The sequence below is a fragment of the Myxine glutinosa genome, chromosome 9, assembly GCF_964187855.1.
Source record: "Myxine glutinosa chromosome 9, kmMyxGlut1.1, whole genome shotgun sequence".
In the NCBI taxonomy this organism is placed as follows: Eukaryota; Metazoa; Chordata; class Myxini; order Myxiniformes; family Myxinidae; genus Myxine; species Myxine glutinosa.
Window position 1 is genome coordinate 112,161,680 of NC_136269.1, and position 18,773 is coordinate 112,180,452.

The 18,773-nt window shown below is 47.5% G+C and overlaps 1 protein-coding gene across 4 annotated transcripts in view; it reads right to left on the reverse strand.

Annotated features, from left to right (window-relative positions):
- MRE11 (MRE11 double strand break repair nuclease) overlaps positions 1-2,478 on the reverse strand; it is a 121,110-nt gene extending 118,632 nt beyond the window's left edge. For 2 of the 4 annotated variants that reach the window (XM_068128544.2, XM_068128541.2), the window contains exon 1: positions 2,408-2,478. In XM_068128544.2, the coding sequence (XP_067984645.2) occupies positions 2,408-2,421 (14 nt within the window). In that variant the 5' untranslated portion in view covers positions 2,422-2,478. Of the gene's footprint in view, positions 1-2,120; positions 2,262-2,297; positions 2,317-2,407 lie in introns of those variants that run through there. The other 2 variants (XM_068128545.2, XM_068128546.2) reach the window with 2 other exon arrangements.
- Positions 2,479-18,773: the final 16,295 nt, after the last annotated feature.

Sequence of the window (18,773 nt, forward strand, 5' to 3'; positions counted from 1 at the left end):
CAGATTCATGAGATGCGCAATCGCTGCTCACACTGCAATCGGATGGCCCCATCGCACCCAAGTGCTCCACCTACAGCCTCAGCTGAACCTGCCTACCCTTTCCAGTACGTTTGTTCAGATTACTTTCATCACAAGGGTCGGAGTTATTTGGTCACCGTTGATCGTTACTCTAATTGGCCAATCATTCAGCTAACTACTGGCGGGGCACAAGGCCTAGTGAAATGTCTGCGGTCGAACTTCGCCACTTATGGTATCCCCGACGAATTGGCATCTGACTGTGGGCCAGAATTCACGGCACATGACACCCAAGACTTCTTGCGTCGGTGGGGCGTTAACCATCGGTTGTCATCCACTGCCTTCCCACACAGCAACTGTCGTGCCGAGATCGCAGTCAAAACATCGAAAAGAATGATCACCGATAACACTGGTTCCAATGGTGAACTAGACACTGATCGGTTCCAACGTGCAATACTCCAGTACCGGAATGCACCGGATCAGGACACTAGGTTGTCTCCAGCCATGATCATCTTCAAGAGGCCAGTCAAGGACTTCATACCCATCATCCCAGGCAGATACTTGCCATCGGACACCTGGCGGGAAACACGCAACAATCGTGAGGAAGCTTTGCGCATTCGGCATGCCAGGGAGATCGAAAGACTCTCTGAACACACGACAAAACTACCTCCACTGGCCGTCGGGGACCATGTCCGGATCCAGAACCAGACCGGCCTGGAACCACGAAAATGGGACCGGACCGGAACCGTGATTGAGGTAAAACAATTCGATCAATACGTTGTCAAGGTGGATGGCTCCGGAAGAATCACTCTCCGGAATCGTAAGTTCCTGCGACGTTTTACTCCTTTCAGCATGACAACTCCCACTACGACTGGCAAAAGTGGCATGCTGCCAACCGTTATGCCAAGTGTTATGCCAATCGTACCGAAATACTTAATGTCTGGTACCCAACCCATCGCCACTCCAAGAGTCTGTCTCAATCCTGTTACCACTCCCCAGAAGGGTGAACCCCAACATGTCATTGCGCCGGGCTTACCATCACAGACACTCCGCTCCACCACCGCGATGACACCACCCGCGAGAGTCGCTAACCAACCACATGTGCAGACCACCGCCACACCTCCACGGTCACTGCCTATTTCTGCCCCCTTGACGGTTCGGGTGATGATGGACCAGCTGGAGGGGACTCCGGCGTCGGACAGGGCGATAGTGAACCACCCACCGGAGACTCCCACAATGGACCAGGAAATTACGAACTGCCCTCAGAGGACTCCGACGATTGATCGGGTGGTGACGGGCCGCCCGAAGCGAATTATCAAACCACCAGCCCGATTCAATTCAGAAGAATATCAATTATAAACTCATGTGATCCTTTTTCTCGGTCTCCAGTTTCGTTCTATTCTGTGTCACAATTGAACGTTTTTGGGAAAGGGAGATAGACAACTCTTGTATGGTGCTGTTCTCTATTGCGTTCCCATCTTGTGTAATACTGCGCATTGTTATTTGCATATTCTGTATCTATTATCTTATTCTAATATCTACCATCGCTTTCTTTGTCTTGCAGATTGATTGTTCATCGTTGTTGCTAATAAACCTGCATTCAATTGATACATTCTTGTTTAATGATAAACAGGGAAAAAAATTTTAACCAGCCTAAAAGTAAATGCACATTTCAATAATATTGAGTATATATAGCAGTAAGCAGGGGTTTCATGTTTCTGAGCATGTCACTGGTTGTAGTTTCGTTTTCAATTAGACAAAGGCGGCCATTTTTTGCTAACATCACGAAGCACCTCGGTCGCTTGGCGCTTGCTCCGTTTGCCGAGCGGCTTGCAAAGCGGTTGATGCGGAACGGCTGGCTTGGTAAGCTGCTTGCTAACGGAACATACCCCTGGTGAAGCGTTGATCACGACAAAATGCACCATTTGGTGACTGAACATTCATCAATGCAGTACACTCAAACTTAAAATGAGCAAAACGAGGAATTTCGTGTCATTTCTCCACACACTTAAACTTAAAGGCCTAGGTTATTCAACTTCAACTGATTAACACCAATACACTACAGTACTACAAGTACAACCGCGAGGTTACCGGCCGGAGCTTACCTTCATAGCACCTCACACTATGAGTACTGACATTTGAAAATTTCATTGAACGAGTTTCATACATTGAAAGGAATAACATTTCATTTTTTTCATCGCAAACACGAAATCGAGTGGTAGCTCGGACGTCACATTTATTGGATTAACAACATCTCCTCACAAATTGTGTATTAAATATACCTCATGGACCAGTGAATAGAATACCGTCCATCAAAATAATGGACAAAAATAAATAGAGTACAATTTTCTTGGCAAACGAATGAGAGAAGCAACTCATTTTCCTCACTTACTGCTCCGCGGCCATGACGTGAACTTGAAAAGGTGAAGAGGCGCCCGCGGAACCACGTCACTTCCGGTTAGTGTCACGAACAGTCACGTGATTGGATACGTTGAAAACAAACCACAAAAGGGCACGTGTTACAGCCGGAAATTATGGAAACGGTATAGGTTATTTGATCATAACCACTGATCTCTATACTAACTGGATAGGAAGGGAAGCTCATTTTTTGAAGCCATTTGTCCGCCATCTTTGCTCCTCCATGATTCCCCAAAACGAATGTCATTTACCAATGTAATGTGATTCCTCTTCTTCATTCAAATCGACTGCTGCGGTTTTTATAACCGGAAGCAGCGTACGATGGCATTTCATCAATCCTGTAATAATGCTTTTTCAACCCTGGAACGGATTAAAATAAATTCGGAATGGAATAAAATAAAGTGGGAAGGTGGAATTTTCGTAGGAAATGTGCTGATAATTAAATATTAAATTCTTTAAATTCCCTCTAATTAAATATTAAATAAATTAAATATTCTAATAATAAATTATATTAAATATTAAATAATTAATTAATTAAATATAATTAAATTAATTAAATTAAATATTAAATAATATTAATATTAATATTAAATACTAGTACCCGACTGCAAAGCCGCAATGAGCCGGCGAAGCCAAAGCCTCTTGCCACTATTTTACCCATCACGATGGCATCAGTAGGTTAGGTAGTTGATAGTAGGTCGGTGTCGGTATCGTACCTGGTAAGATTTGGTAAAAGAGAAGAGCAGACAGTCCTCCCCAATACCTACATACAATAAATGTCACAAGAAGCTTAAGGAAGTAACTATACGATGTGCTAGCTTAAGGCCTATTTTAAGAAATTTTAACTGGGCTTAACATACGTTTTCACAGTATGTGTGTAGTCTTCTACCTTCAGTCGCTGTCAGGGCTGGTTCTCTCCGGGCACTGCGGCTTCCTCCACCAGAAGAAGTTAGCTTGCAGTAAGATCAGTGCCGACATGTCAGACGACAGCGCCGTTTCAACGGCAATGTGTGACTGTCGTTAATCAAACCGAGCTTTCTTTCTTTATGTAAACCGCTTATACCGTATTTCTGGCCGTGAAAAACTATCCCCAACGGCCGCGAGATTTATAAAAAATAATTATTCGTCAATTTTAGAATATTTGACACCGTTTTCAGCCTCCGAAACGCGTAATAAGCTTTTTAAAAACATTTTTCAAATGCTCGAATCTCATTGGTTCCGGTGTTTGATGACAATTTTCGTTGAAGATAACGAGGTTGGTCTTAACGTATTTTAATTACAAATTAGAGGTGCATTAGATTGTGAATCAAAGAAAGACGGGTGAAACAAACTCCTATTGAACTTTTTCGCAATTGTTTTATGCAAACTTCCGCATCCGGTCGATGGCGGCCTCCATTGCGTGATTTGGTTTTAGAAATATTTTTTCAAATGCTCGAATCTCATTGGTTCCTGTGTTTGGTGATGCTTTTCGTTGAAGATAACCAGGCCCGTGCGGGTCGAGGTTGGTCTTAAAGTATTTTAATTACAAATTGGAGGTGCATAAGATTGTGAATCAAACAAAGACGGGTGAAAGAAACTCCTATTGAACGTTTTTCAATTTGTTATGCATACTTCCGCATCCGCAAGATAGCGGCCTCCATTGAGCTTCGGAATTCTCAAGCCAAGGCATAATCTGGTTTTCGACATAATACGTACGCGTTTATTGACAACACCGGCTTCGCTGGCTACGAGTACCCGACTGCAAAGCCGCAATGAGCCGGCGAAGCCAAAGCCTCTTGCCACTATTTTACCCATCACGATGGCATCAGTAGGTTAGGTAGTTGATAGTAGGTCGGTGTCGGTATCGTACCTGGTAAGACTTGGTAAAAGAGAAGAGCAGACAGTCCTCCCCAATACCTACATACAATAAATGTCACAAGAAGCTTAAGGAAGTAACTATACAAACAATGTGCTAGCTTAAGGCCTATTTTAAGAAATTTTAACTGGGCTTAACATACGTTTTCACAGTATGTGTGTAGTCTTCTAACTTCAGTCGCTGTCAGGACTGGTTCTCTCTGGGCACGGCAGCTTCCTCCACCAGAAGAAGTTAGCTTGCAGTAAGATCAGTGCCGACAGATCAGACGATAGCGCCGTTGCAACGGCAATGTGTGACTGTCGTTAATCAAACCGAGCTTTCTTTCTTTATGTAAACCGCTTATACCGTATTTCTGGCCGTGAAAAACTATCCCCGACGGCCGCGAGATTTATAAAAAATAATTCTTCGTCAATTTTAGAATATTTGACGCCGTTTTCACCCTCCGAAACGCGTTTCCGGTGTCAATATCCAGGTAATTTACCTGTACCCTCTATCTAACATTAAACTACCACACCGGGCCTTCGTGAATGGGTTCCACTCCCCCCATTCAATCCTTCACACCATGCATTCTGCACCATGCACTCCACACCAATTATTTGCACACCACTATTTCCAAACCACAACTCCATTTATTCTCAAACAAACAGCATCATCTATCTAACTGATTTCCCCTATCACTCGTGCTTCCCCGTCGTCCCTTTACATGACGCACACCCTTTGTTAACAACCAGCTAAACTCTCCACGTCCCCTCTACAGTTCATTGTCACAACTTAAATCTTGTCCCTGTCGTCTCTCTAGATCCCTAGTCATTATCCTGGCCCTCCCTCAGCTAGTGCTTCGGTGCTCCCATGGAGCAACCATTGCTGGCCTCAGCATGGGCCAAACAATGCTATCCCCCTAAACTAGTGCTCATGGGCCCTGTCACGTGGGGAATGGTCACACCACCATACCCCACGTGGGGAGCACAATACCCCCCCCCCCCCCCCCCCGGTACCTGGTCTGGAGGTACCTGGTCGCGGCTCGGCCTCTAAGGGCCGAGCGATCCATGCGGGTGGTTGGTCGCCTGTATGGGGTGATATCCGGCCGGCATTGACGATTTGAGGGTGGTGGAATTGGTGGGCCCAGGTGCCGGGGTCCATCCCTGCGCGGGGCCTTGCGGTCCCATGCACGATGACCCAACCGGCCACGGTTACAAAACATCACCTGGGAAGGTGCGTTTGTCCGAAACTCCGAATTTCCCCTCGAACCTCGCCGATAGCTCTTGCCGCGGTACGGCACCAACAATACCGTGCAGGTGCCAGAGGTACGAATCGTGCATGCCGGTCCTTGCGAGACCAACGCAGCACCGATTCCCTCCGGTCCCCACGGCACACCACTCATCGGGGGCTCGCGTACTCTATTCGTCCCACAAAGCACTACCTCGGTCGGGGTCGATGCCTGAGCCGCATCATTTCTCGCACTCCATTTCGTACTTGCACACTGCGGTGCGCACACTCTCTCCACACACTCCGTACCCACACACACCGGTGCACACACTCTCTCCACACACTCCATAATCGCACACACCGGTGCGCACACTTTCTACACACACTCCGTCTCATCCGTAACCCTCACAATGGCCCCTTCACAAACTCCCGAGTCTAGCCTTTCTCCCAAGCTCGCCGAGCACCCGCTCGCACCAAACACATTCCCGAAATCGCCACTCACCTCGGGACCCATTTTCGTCCGGCTCTCTTCAATAACCTGTATTCTTTCTATTTGTTTAACAGGCGTTTCATCACGGTCCGAGCACCACTCTCGCACACATTCCATCAATTCCTTCCCTAATTCATTCCCTGTCTCTTCTTCTGTCTTTTCAATTTCTATTATTTCTTCTTTTTCTACCTCCTCCAGCTTCTGTTTCACCTCTATTTACCGTTGCGCCTCTACTATTTCCTCCTCTAACTCGACCATCGTCGGTTCCTCCACTAGTCCATGAGCCAGGTACGAAGTCGGTACCATCTGAGGGCACCTCAAAAAACCTATTGTTTATTGATGGCACATATGAGGACATAACAAAAATGCATGATGGACATTCCAAACTCACAGCTCAAGTTTTCTGCAGCTCAAGTTTCTACACCAAACTCACAGTAATAATTTGATGAAAATGTGGCAAAAATGGCCATTTCTGACACATGGAAGTTGTTACAATATTGCTTATGGCGACCAAATAAAATAATCAAGAATGAATGTTGCTTTTTTGTGTGTGTGGTTGTGTGTGGATGTGATAAAACATGTATATTTGTTAAATAAATATTTTTGGAACTTATTTTGTGTCCATTAATTGCATTATCATTTCATATAAATTTCATTTCATTTCAAATTTCATTTCATATCATATTGTTACAGTCGCGGTTGTGGATGTTGGTTTACCGAGCGGTTTGGTATGACCGCGTCTGCACAGTTTACCCGATTATACTCGAACGTTGGCCGAGTCGCGCTATGCTAAATCAATTAAGGAAAGGACACAACGGCTGGATTAAATGACACGACACCAGGGGTACAGTTCTCAAGACCTCCGGAGGAGGTTATAATATTACGGAACGTTAGATTACAAGGACAAGAGAGACAGCATAGGAAGGTAGGCACTTAATCACGGTCTTATAGTAACCCCGACAGACCACAGATAAACAGGACAAAACTGACTCACACGGGGATTGATGGCAAGGAAGGGCAGGTAGTCGAGGCTCAAGGTGCACCTTGGCGCAGGGGCAGAATCGACCCGGTCCGGTCCAGAGATGCGGGAGGTCTCTCAGCGCTAGGAGGTGACGTTCTTTCTCCAAGCTGGGGGCGCATCTGACGTCACGTCCGGTAAGTGGCTGCGTATATCCGGCGGGGAGTGACACGCCCTCGGCTCGTTAGCTCCGCCCCAGATGGAATCGGCCCGTTGCTTCTTATTGGGTGCGGGGGGTTACCGGGCTCCGCCCTTGACGAGGGGCCGACAGGCAGCCCCTTCGTGGTAACCCCGTCGGCGCACATGGGCAATGGCGGCTAACCGAGCCGGAGTGAGGACGCACACTCCCCGCGCGCTGTTGTGGTAGTTGTTGTTGTTGCTGTTGTTTCATGGGGAAGATGGGAGGAGGTATGGGGAGGTCCTAAACTCACTACTGGTGCCATACAATCACATTCTGGTGCAACGAAGAGTCAGAATTAATGGAAACGAGTCCTTAACTGACATAGACTAAGAATAACTAGCAAGATGTCCGAAAGTTGTCTACGTGAGATGCGGTGGACCTGGGCACGACATTTAATGGGGGAAGAAGGGAAAGGTCGGTTCTACAGAGTGTTGTTTACAGACAATGGGACTAGGGAATGGGGGATTGGGGATAGTTGGGGAGTATTGGGGAAATAGGGGAATATTTACAAGCGGATATGGAGGCCAAATCCCATATCCGCAACATTGCACCCTTCTCTACCCTCGGGGCGTCCCGACCCGATAAATTTTTACCTATTTTAGTGTGGCACTCAGATGTAGTTCCCTCTACTATTAACGCTACCCTGAGTGCGACAGTTTTACAGATATTCACAAATGAGTAAATATGTCCCCCTGCGACGTTGCACCCTTCTCCTCACAGAAACACACCCACAGGATAACCGAATCGCGGAAAGAATTCGCAAACTAAACATACAGCCGGTAGGGAGCATTATTTACACAAGACTACGCTGATATTTACACTACGATCCAGGACCTGTTTTTGGAGGAACACATGCAGATGTTATGCATAGAGAGAGCACGCATGCCAGCATCGATACACCAACCCACGAGTGCTCTGTGGCCTTACGGCCTTTAATAATGTGCAGAGCACCCCTTCCAAGCACCAAAAGCACCACCCCATCACACAGTCAGCACCATCCGGTGCACCAATAAAATGTTTAATAATCATGGTGTGGTGTCGCAGCCGGCCGATGTTCTGCCGCTGGTCTTGCCTTCGTGTGGTGCACTTGGCCTTCTTGCTTTTTTCGAAATAAAGAAAGGCGCCAACCGCGTCCATTTCTTTATTGTGGCCGTCAGGGGGCCAACTATTAGTGGTTCACCTGTTTGGCATAGGTGCCACGTTGACCCAGAGGTCCATCAATGGGTGGTGCTTGGCCGCAAAAGAACTGCGGTCCATTGTGGGTGGCCACCAAAATTGCGGTCCATATGGTGTATCGATCCAGGCAGCAAGCAGCGAAAGTGCAGGCCCACAACTGCGGAGCCAGCACCTCTCTCTCCTCTCTCTCTGCCCCAAAGCCAGATCCTCGGAGGTGGGAGACAAAAGAAGCAGACAAGTGAGTAAGGTGGTAAGGGCGCAAAAGTGCACGAAATGTAAGGTAATGCACACTGGGGGCACATGGGAACCAGGTGAGACAGGTACGTTCCTACCGTACGCCCCCCCCCCCCCCCACCAGGTAACCTACATGGCCCCTCCCTTACCCCTTACTGTATCCACAAAACACAACACTACCCATAACCATCTACTTTACAAATCAACAAACGTCCCTACTGTCTTCCCCGTTCCTCCCATAAACCAAATTCGTCTTCTCTCCCTCCTAACCAATCAAATTTGCCATTTTCAACTCTCATCAAAATTTGCCATCTCCAACTCAACATCATAATTTGCCATCACCAATTCATCATCAGTCCCTCCTAAGGAGGGAGAGATGGAATCACCCCAATGTCTCATCCACGTCGTGATGCGTCTCACAAATCCACACAGCAATTCTCACTTCCTGCAACACAAAACAAAGAAAACACAGGTGTGGAGTCATCATCACCACAGGTAAGTGGCTGCGTATGGTGCGACAGGTTCATCAATCCTAACTATTTCCTAAATGACTTTAACAACTTTACATTACCCGGGGTCTTTCTCCTGCCAAACCATTGGCCCTCTTACACTATGGGTTCTGAAAACCAATTCCCATTGACCAAACTGTGGTGCTTTTCAATTTGGGGTCTCACTCCCCCGATTCATCTCCCGGTGCCCTCGCACAATTTCTGGGCTGTGGCGTGTACCTCTCCCAGCGGGTCTACCCACCTGCACACCTCCACCACTGCAGTTGCCTCCGAGCTTACCTGCTCCTTACCCTAACCTAACTACCTGGGGAAGGCCCTCTGGCGCTCTCCCCACTCGGTGCCCTCTCTGGCACTGGGCTACCCGGGTCCGTCCTCCGGATCCTCGGGCCCCATCCACAACTACCGGCTCCCAGAGCCCACCTGCGGCCTCACCTGGCCGACATCCTCACAGTGGTGGAGTGCCCAACCAACTACACACACTAACAGGCTACACGCCCAGCCATTTCCACAACACTAATGCACCCATCCACAATACCATTCTGCAACCGCACCACAAATGCCAATATCCAACCACAATTTACCTATACCCTCTACCTAACACTTACACTACCCGCCCCGGGTACTCGTGAAAGGGGTCCACTCTTCCCCCATCCACACCTTCGCACCATGCACACCACTCCGTACCACTTACTCCAACTCTCTCCACACCACTCATTCTCTGCTCCATGTATTCCACACACCTGCACTTGCACACCTGTGCTCTCACACCTGGTGCCACCTGCACCATTCTCTCCCCAAGCGCATTCGCGCTGATCCACAACACTCACTACTCACACACTGCTCCACACTCCTCCACACACCTGTCCAGTTGCACACCTGGGCAATCACACCTGTTCAATTCTCAACCACACGGCATCATCTCATCTAACTACTCCCCTCTGAAACTTGCGCTTCCCAGTCGTCCCTTTAAACTATTGCGCTCCCACGTCATTATCATCCATACTAATCTACCTGCGTCCCCACTACAGGTATCAGTCACTAACTAATCTTAACGTTACCTAATGTCATCTTCTAGGGCCCTATCAATATAACCTGACCCACCCGGGCTAGTTTTCACTGCCATACACCCCATAAGCTATTGCGCATTTGCCCCCCACCATGGGAAGGGTGGCAGGGATGCCACCCTTACCCACCGGGCCCATCGCTCACTACCAATTTTGCACATCAAATTTCAACAAATCAAAAATTTGCCACTCACTGCCCATCATCTGCCAATCATTACTGCCAATCCTTTGCCAATCATCAAATTTTGTTTTTTTCTAATTTTGGGGCCAAAACACTATCCTCATCACACAGTCTACTCACTAATGCCTCTCGGTGCGCCAATTCCTGTCCAAAGCCCGGCTTCGTAAAGCCGAGCAATGAATGCGGGTTGTTCCGTGCCAGCGGCTGGATGCGTCCGGCATTCGGTGCAGGGACGGGGGCTTACCCGTGCCGAGATCCCACGCACCATCTCGGCACGGAGCCATCCAATGTCCCGCTCTCGACCTGCGGGCACGCCTCACCAAAAAGTGGTCGCCATGACGACCCTTTCTATCGGGCTGCCAGCTCCGCCTAGTGGAGCACGGACGCGGCCGTTCAAAGCGAGGCCCGGCACGCACCGAGGGCCCGATTCGGCTAAAAGTCGACCTAACCGCTGCTCCGTTTAACGTCGATGCTTCACCTGCATGCTTACACCCCGCAGCCCGTTCCTTGCTCACACATCCAGCCGTTCCCATGCTCCTCGTACCTTTCCTTACACACCCAGGTACCCTCATTCCACTCACAGCCTTGGTCACACACCTGACCACCGAACACTTTGGCACACATTCGTTGGTCGCACACCTCACCAACACACCTCTTCGCGCCCCCTCCTCGGTCACCTCCTCTGTGACAATCACAGGTGTGCTCTCATTTGCACACCCAACCACGTGCCTCACTACCAATTCCAGCGTGCATTCCCACTCACGCTCTACCATTCCAGGTGTGCTTCCTTTCTCACCTGTCACAACCAACTCACGCTCCGTGTCACTCTTACTACTCTCACCTCCACTCTTGACAACGCACTCACCCTTACTCCCGACAGCGCACTCTTTCCTCATGCACCTGTCCGTTACACACCTTTCTCGCGCACACTCTCCCGTCACACCCTCTGTAACACTCACCACAGGCGTGCAATCTTCCTTGCCTTTGACAGCGCACTCTTTCCCCATGCACCTGTCCGTCACACACCTTTCTCGCGCACACTCCTGCGCACACTCTCCCGTCACACCCTCTGTAACACTTACCACACCGCGCTTCCATGTGCTCCCTCGCACACGCGCTACGACCGACTCACTCTGGCCAGCACCCTCACTCCTTGGCACGCACTTTTTCCTCACACACCCCAGAGTCGGACTTTCTCGCACCCTCCTTTTTCGCACACCAGACCTGTCGCACACTTCACCAGCGGCCTCTCACGAACACCCGGGTCCATCTCGACCCCCAAGCTTCTTAAATCCCCTGGCGCATCATACGCACGACCATATTGGTCACCACTTACACCGGGTCCTCTTCCTCTTCGCTTCTCCTCCATCACCTGCGAATCCCTCATCCGGTTAATGAGCACATCATCACGATCCGAACACAGACTTTGGACCAATTCTTTTACCTCCTCCTTTATCTCTTTCTTATCCTCTCTCCGTCGCTTCTTAATTTCGCTCACCCCTTCTTCCACTTCTTCTAATTTCTGCTTCACCTCCTTTATTCCCCGGTACGTCTCCTCAAGCTCGTCCTCCAAGGCTACCTTGACCGTTTCCATGTGCGTCCTCACCTGCCGGTCCTTCGTCTCCATTACCTCTGTCACCTCGTCCAACCTCGTTGTCAGTCCCTCACGTACCATCTGACATTCCCTCTTCGTCGCTATCAAGTCATCTTTTAGTTCTTTCTGTGTCGCCTTTAACCCTCCTAATACCGCAGTGTTCCTTTGAACCTGCTCCGTTAGTCCTTTTTGTCCCTCCGTCAGCTGTTCCACCTCCTGCGTCAGGTCCTCTATGCCCCCTTGTAACTTTACAGTCCCCTTTCTCACCTCCTTCTCCATGCGCTCCTTACAGTGCCTCACCTCCTCGCGCACTCCTCCGACCTCCTCACTCACACCTCTTCTGATCTCCTCTCCCTTCACTTGCATCTCCTGCCCAGATGCCACCCTCATCTGCTCCATTTCCTCCCTGTGAGCATCCAGTTTGGTTTCTACCCCCATTCTGACCCCCTCTATCTGCTGCCCCATTTGTTTAACTTCCCTTTCCGCTTGGTCCCTCATGTCCCTCAATTTGCCTTCCATACTGTTTTCTAACCCCTCTAACCCCTTTTGCATCCCTGCCATTTGATTCTCCTGGGCAGCCATTCTATTTTCTACCCCCGTTAACCCCTCCTGTATTTCCCCTAATCTATTGTCTAATTTCCCAAATTTCTTGTCTAATCCCTTAAAATTATTGTCTAACCCCTCACCGGTACCCCTCGCTTCGTCCCTCATTACCCCCATTTGGTTTCCCATTACCCCCATTTGGCCCTCTAATCGCTCACTATCAGCCCTCAATTCGTCCCTCATTACCCCCATTTGGTTTCCCATTACCCCCATTTGGCCCTCCAATCGCTCACTCTGAGCATCCATCCGGTTCCCCATTTGTTCCATAAGGGCCCTCATTTGCAGGAGGAAAAGGTTCGAATCCACCAGCGGCGCTACCACGGTCGCGGGCGTGGTCGCCGTGGCCATGTGCGAGGCGCCATTTCGTGCGTCTGCTACCCTCACTGCTTCGCTCTCCTCATGTCCCTCAATTTGGTCCTGGATCGACCCTGCCTCACTCTCTTCTACCGGAACCCAACCGTCTTGGTCTGCCATAGCGCGACTTTCAAAATTCGGGTTTTTATTTTCGTAAAACAAAATCAAATTTCGCCGTTATAATTTCGAGCGCGTGAAACGCGCTCCGGATCGAATTCTACTTCCCGACACCAAAATGTTACCCTAATGGTACAATTGGTGTTCCAAAATTTGGGCCTAACTGAATTTAGTCCCAGGTCCGAATCCAACTCCTCGACACCAAATGTTACAGACGCGGTTGTGGATGTTGGTTTACCGAGCGGTTTGGTATGACCGCATCTGCACAGTTTACCCGATTATACTCGAACGTTGGCCGAGTCGCGCTATGCTAAATCAATTAAGGAAAGGACACAACGGCTGGATTAAATGACACGACACCAGGGGTACAGTTCTCAAGACCTCCGGAGGAGGTTATAATATTACGGAACGTTAGATTACAAGGACAAGAGAGACAGCATAGGAAGGTAGGCACTTAATCACGGTCTTATAGTAACCCCGACAGACCACAGATAAACAGGACAAAACTGACTCACATGGGGATTGATGGCAAGGAAGGGCAGGTAGTCGAGGCTCAAGGTGCACCTTGGCGCAGGGGCAGAATCGACCCGGTCCGGTCCAGAGATGCGGGAGGTCTCTCAGCGCTCGGAGGTGACGTTCTTTCTCCAAGCTGGGGGCGCATCTGACGTCACGTCCGGTAAGTGGCTGCGTATATCCGGCGGGGAGTGACACGCCCTCGGCTCGTTAGCTCCGCCCCAGATGGAATCGGCCCGTTGCTTCTTATTGGGTGCGGGGGGTTACCGGGCTCCGCCCTTGACGAGGGGCCGACAGGCAGCCCCTTCGTGGTAACCCCGTCGGCGCACATGGGCAATGGCGGCTAACCGAGCCGGAGTGAGGACGCACACTCCCCGCGCGCTGTTGTGGTAGTTGTTGTTGTTGTTGTTGTTGTTTCATGGGGAAGATGGGAGGAGGTATGGGGAGGTCCTAAACTCACTACTGGTGCCATACAATCACATTCTGGTGCAACGAAGAGTCAGAATTAATGGAAACGAGTCCTTAACTGACATAGACTAAGAATAACTAGCAAGATGTCCGAAAGTTGTCTACGTGAGATGCGGTGGACCTGGGCACGACATTTAATGGGGGAAGAAGGGAAAGGTCGGTTCTACAGAGTGTTGTTTACAGACAATGGGACTAGGGAATGGGGGATTGGGGATAGTTGGGGAGTATTGGGGAAATAGGGGAATATTTACAAGCGGATATGGAGGCCAAATCCCATATCCGCAACATTATCATTTCTCTCGCGGTATTGTTTGTGCAAAAAGTGAAAATTTGATATGTGTGCAATTTCTACTGGATATTAACAAATACAATTTACTTTACTTACAGGCAAGACATGCGATATTAATTTTTATATTTAAGGGTTTTCAGCTGATATTTTGTTCGTGCTGTGATGATCTACAACAGTTTTTGGTATGACCATATTTGTTATAAACTATAAACTTATAAAATATTTGTTATGTGCTTTAAATATTAATTTTTAAATGCATAAGCAAAAATATTTAGGATATAATTAGGTCTAATATATACTTTTGCAGATATCAGATGAAGAAAATTTATTTAAGGTTTGAAATGTAGATTATCAAACAAAATGAACGATTCTGAACGTTTCTTTATATATCATTTCAGGTGTGACTGAGTTCAGAATGTGAACATCAAAACATTATGGAGTCACCTAGGAAGAAGCGCAAACAATCTTCAATCGAAAGAACCTGCATTATTTGTTCCAAACAATCATCTGAATCTAATGTTACCAAGCCTAGAGATGCAGAATCCCTTAACGTACTGTTGAATGCAGCCAAAATACAAAACTTTGCTCCTATCAATGACCTCGAGGAACATGAATATGACGAACGCTTGTTTTACCACAGAGACTGTCGAGCAAGTTTCACACCTAAGAAAACACTCGCAAAGTTTGTCGAAACATCGGAATCAGAATGTTCCAGTGAAACAAGAAGATCTTCTCGAAGCACACCTACCACATCACGTGTTTTAGAGGCAGTTTGCATCTTTTGTGAAAAGAAGAGCAAGTATGCTTCAGGCTCTAACACTAGAGAGGTCCTCCTGCAGTCTCGAGAGATGCGTGCAGATGATAAAGTAAGAAATGCAGCTCTTACAAAGCTGGATGATCGTATCCTCGCAATTACATCTAGGGAGTTGATTGCTGCTGAGGCTCATTACCACAAGCCTTGCTACCGTAACTATACCAGAGATGAGAAACAAACACCTCCAAATACAAACTCAACTGACGACGACGAAGTGGCTTAGAAGGCAGCCGAACATGAATCCTACCTACACCTCTTCATGTACATCAGAGAGACATTGTTTGTGGAGCCTACAGTGGTGAAAATGACAGTTCTCACTGAGAAATTCGTGAACCATATGCAATCATTTGGTTGCAATAATGTGAAATTACAAACCAAAAAACACATACGACGAAAACTAGAATGTGAATTTGGCAAATCACTTCATTTTGTCACCAACAACAGTGGTAAGCTTTTAGTGTATCCAGATAGTCTTTCCTTGGAGAAGGTAGTGGTTAAACTGACGAAGATTGAAGATCGACTGGAGCGTTTAAAGCATGGAGAATTGTAGATGATATGGAAAATGTTGTGAAACTGTCAGCGACCCACATAAGAGGACAAATCAAGAAGCTCAAAACAAAACCGTGGCCTCCGCATCCTGATGAACTGAACTCTGAGTACAGTATTTTGCCAGATGCTTTACAAACCTTCTTGAATTTGCTTCTACTTGGTGAAGCAGAGGATGGAACGGAAAAACTGAAACGTGTTGTGCAGTCAATAGGACAAGATTGCCTGTATGCTGTGAGTAGAGGGGCACTTGCGCCCACCAAGCACATTCTACTGCCGTGGGGAGTAAAATCCCTCACAGGCAATGTTGAACTTATTAAGTTGCTCAATCGACTGGGACACAGTATCTCGTATTCCAAGCTTGAAGAGATGGACACTGCATTATGTCTTCAGAAACAAAGGAAGGAAGCAGACCGAGGGGTTGTTCTCCCATCCACCTCTCATACAGGTATTCCAACAACACTTGCCTTTGACAACATTGACAGACTCGAAGAGACGCTTAGCGGTGGTGGTACCTCTCACAGGGTGAATTGAATTATCATACAGCCTCAAGTCCAGACCGTGAAGCGACCAGAGAGTAAATTTGCCCAATCAAACGAGAAGAAGCGGACCATTACACCCATAGCTCTGGAAGTGCCAGACTACAATGCAGGCAACAGAGAAGGACCACCAGCCATGAAACCTCTGGATATGGATATGCAATCAGCGGTGGAAACAGCGAATTGTAAAAACCTTGTGTGGTCATTGACTCGTCTTTCTGATACCAGAAATCAGTCTATGAGTTCCTGGACTGGCTTCAATTTGACGACGAGAGACGATATATCAGTCAAGAAAGACACCGTAGGATATCTCCCTACAATCAACGCTCCAGCCACACATTTATCAACAGTTCACCAGATCTTGCTTCAGGCTGCCAAGATAAAGGATGAACTAAATGTTCAGGAGATAGTTTGTGTCTTCGACCAAGCCTTGTATGCAAAAGCTGTGGAGATCAAATGGAAACACAACCAACTGTTTCAGAAGGTGGTGCTATGAATGGGAACGTTCCATACCTTGTGTAACCTGTTATCAATCATTGGAAAGAGGTTCAGTTCGGCTGGATTGAAGGATCTAGCTGTTGAATCAGGCATAATAGCTGAGGGCTCAATCACATCAGTCGTCGAAGGTCGCAACTACAACCGAGGGGTTCGGTTGTAGTTGCGTTGTAGTTTTAGTGCACCAAAGCTTGGTGCACTAAAACTGCTAATAAGCAACGACAAGTTCAGGGACGCTTTCACTAAACTGGGATCAGAATGGCAGCTGTCAGATGACGTTTTCAAGGTCTGGAAGCATTCACATGCCGACTCTATGTCAGTCAGACTGATATCTGTGATGTTAACGAGATGCGGTACGAACTATTCAGGGTGAAAGATGGTAATGTAGAATCTGGTCAGTTACCACCATGCCATGACTGTCTTCATCTTCATGCAGTCAGAGTAAACTACCAAGCTGCTTTGTGGCACTGCTCCTTACAAGCTGATCCCCAGACACCAAGTCCACTGGACAGCAAAGGTTTGGTATTGAGTGATAATGGAGACCTGATGATAAACTGGATGACAGGAGAGCCAGCACCGAACATCGTATTGGAGTTCCTGTCCTGCAAGTGTAAGAAGTCATGCAAACTGCCCCGTTGTCAGTGTATGGTGAATGGACTGCCTTGTACTCAGGCTTGTACTCTACAAGACTGTGACAATATGAAGGTTGACGAGGATCTCAGCGAGGACCAGCAATCTGACAGCGATAGTGATAGTGACACCCATTAAGTATCTGATAGTAAATATGATGAATTTGTGTGTACATCTATATGTAAGAGAAGGTTTAAAATACACATTGACTACTTAAGAGAAATTCTGAAAGACATGTTGACTGTGAGTTATGAATGATAGGATATTGACGACATTGTTCATTCAATTTGTTACTTGTATGGTTATTATGCGCAGAAAGATAAGTATGCCTTGCCAATTTTGCTATTAGGCGCACTTCTGTTTTTGGCATGATGGACGTTGAAATATTACAAAATAGTGTTTTAAGTATTAATTTTATCACAGTGATGATTGAATTAATTAAATGTGTTCAAAATACGCTATCCGGTTTATTATCAACATGGACCAATAGGATTGGCTATTGGCCGGTCCTCCTCTAGATCTCTGTTCAGCTACAGCGGCCCTATTAAGAACTGGAAGGTTCACTAAGTCGTAAACATTTGCACTGTTTAAATCTTGATTATATGTATTTTTAAAAAATACTTTTGTAAGAGAAATTTCAGATGTATGCAATAAACAATTGAAAAAATGCTTTCTTTCACTGAACAAATATCACGTTTTTTTCACCTACCCCACCCATATGAATATGGCTCTACTGAGCTTGAGCTGTGAGTTACAAATGTCCATCGTGCTGTTTTGAGTTCCAGAAACATCCAGCTATCAGAAAATAGCAAAATTTTGAGGTGCCCTCAGATGGTACCAATTGACCCAAATTAAGGGATCAGCTCACGGACTACACATCCCGCGTCAATATTTCAAATGCCCCAGTCAGTTTGGCCGTGCTGTCCTTCAGCCCTCGCTGGACGCTCATCTCACTCTGCTTTACCTCGTCATGCACACCCCGCGACCTCCCCGCTCATAGCATCCATCCGATCACCCAATTTGTTCATTTCCCTGGTTGAATTCTCACTCATCTCTTTCATTTCACTTCTTGACTCTTTCCTTTGCACCTCAAAGCATGCTCTCATTTGAGTCATGAATAACTGCATGTCCATAACCCTCACTTGCACAGTGGGCTCGGCCTCCGCCGCTGGCCCTGCTCGCGAAGCGCGGCCATTGTCTTCACTCCCAGCCGTGCCGTGATCAACTCCAAGGTCAATCTCTTCGTTTACGTCCTGGGCCATTAATTCCTCATACTCTACATTTTCTATACCCACCGGAACCTGCATGTCTTGGCCCGACATCATCCGAATTTAATTTGAATTTTGTTTTAAATTTGTTTTAAACTAAATTTCCAAACGCTCGTAATTTCGCAGCACGTGAAACGTACTGCAGGTCGAATCCCACTCCCGGACAACAATTTGCTGCGGTACGACCGAAGTGGTA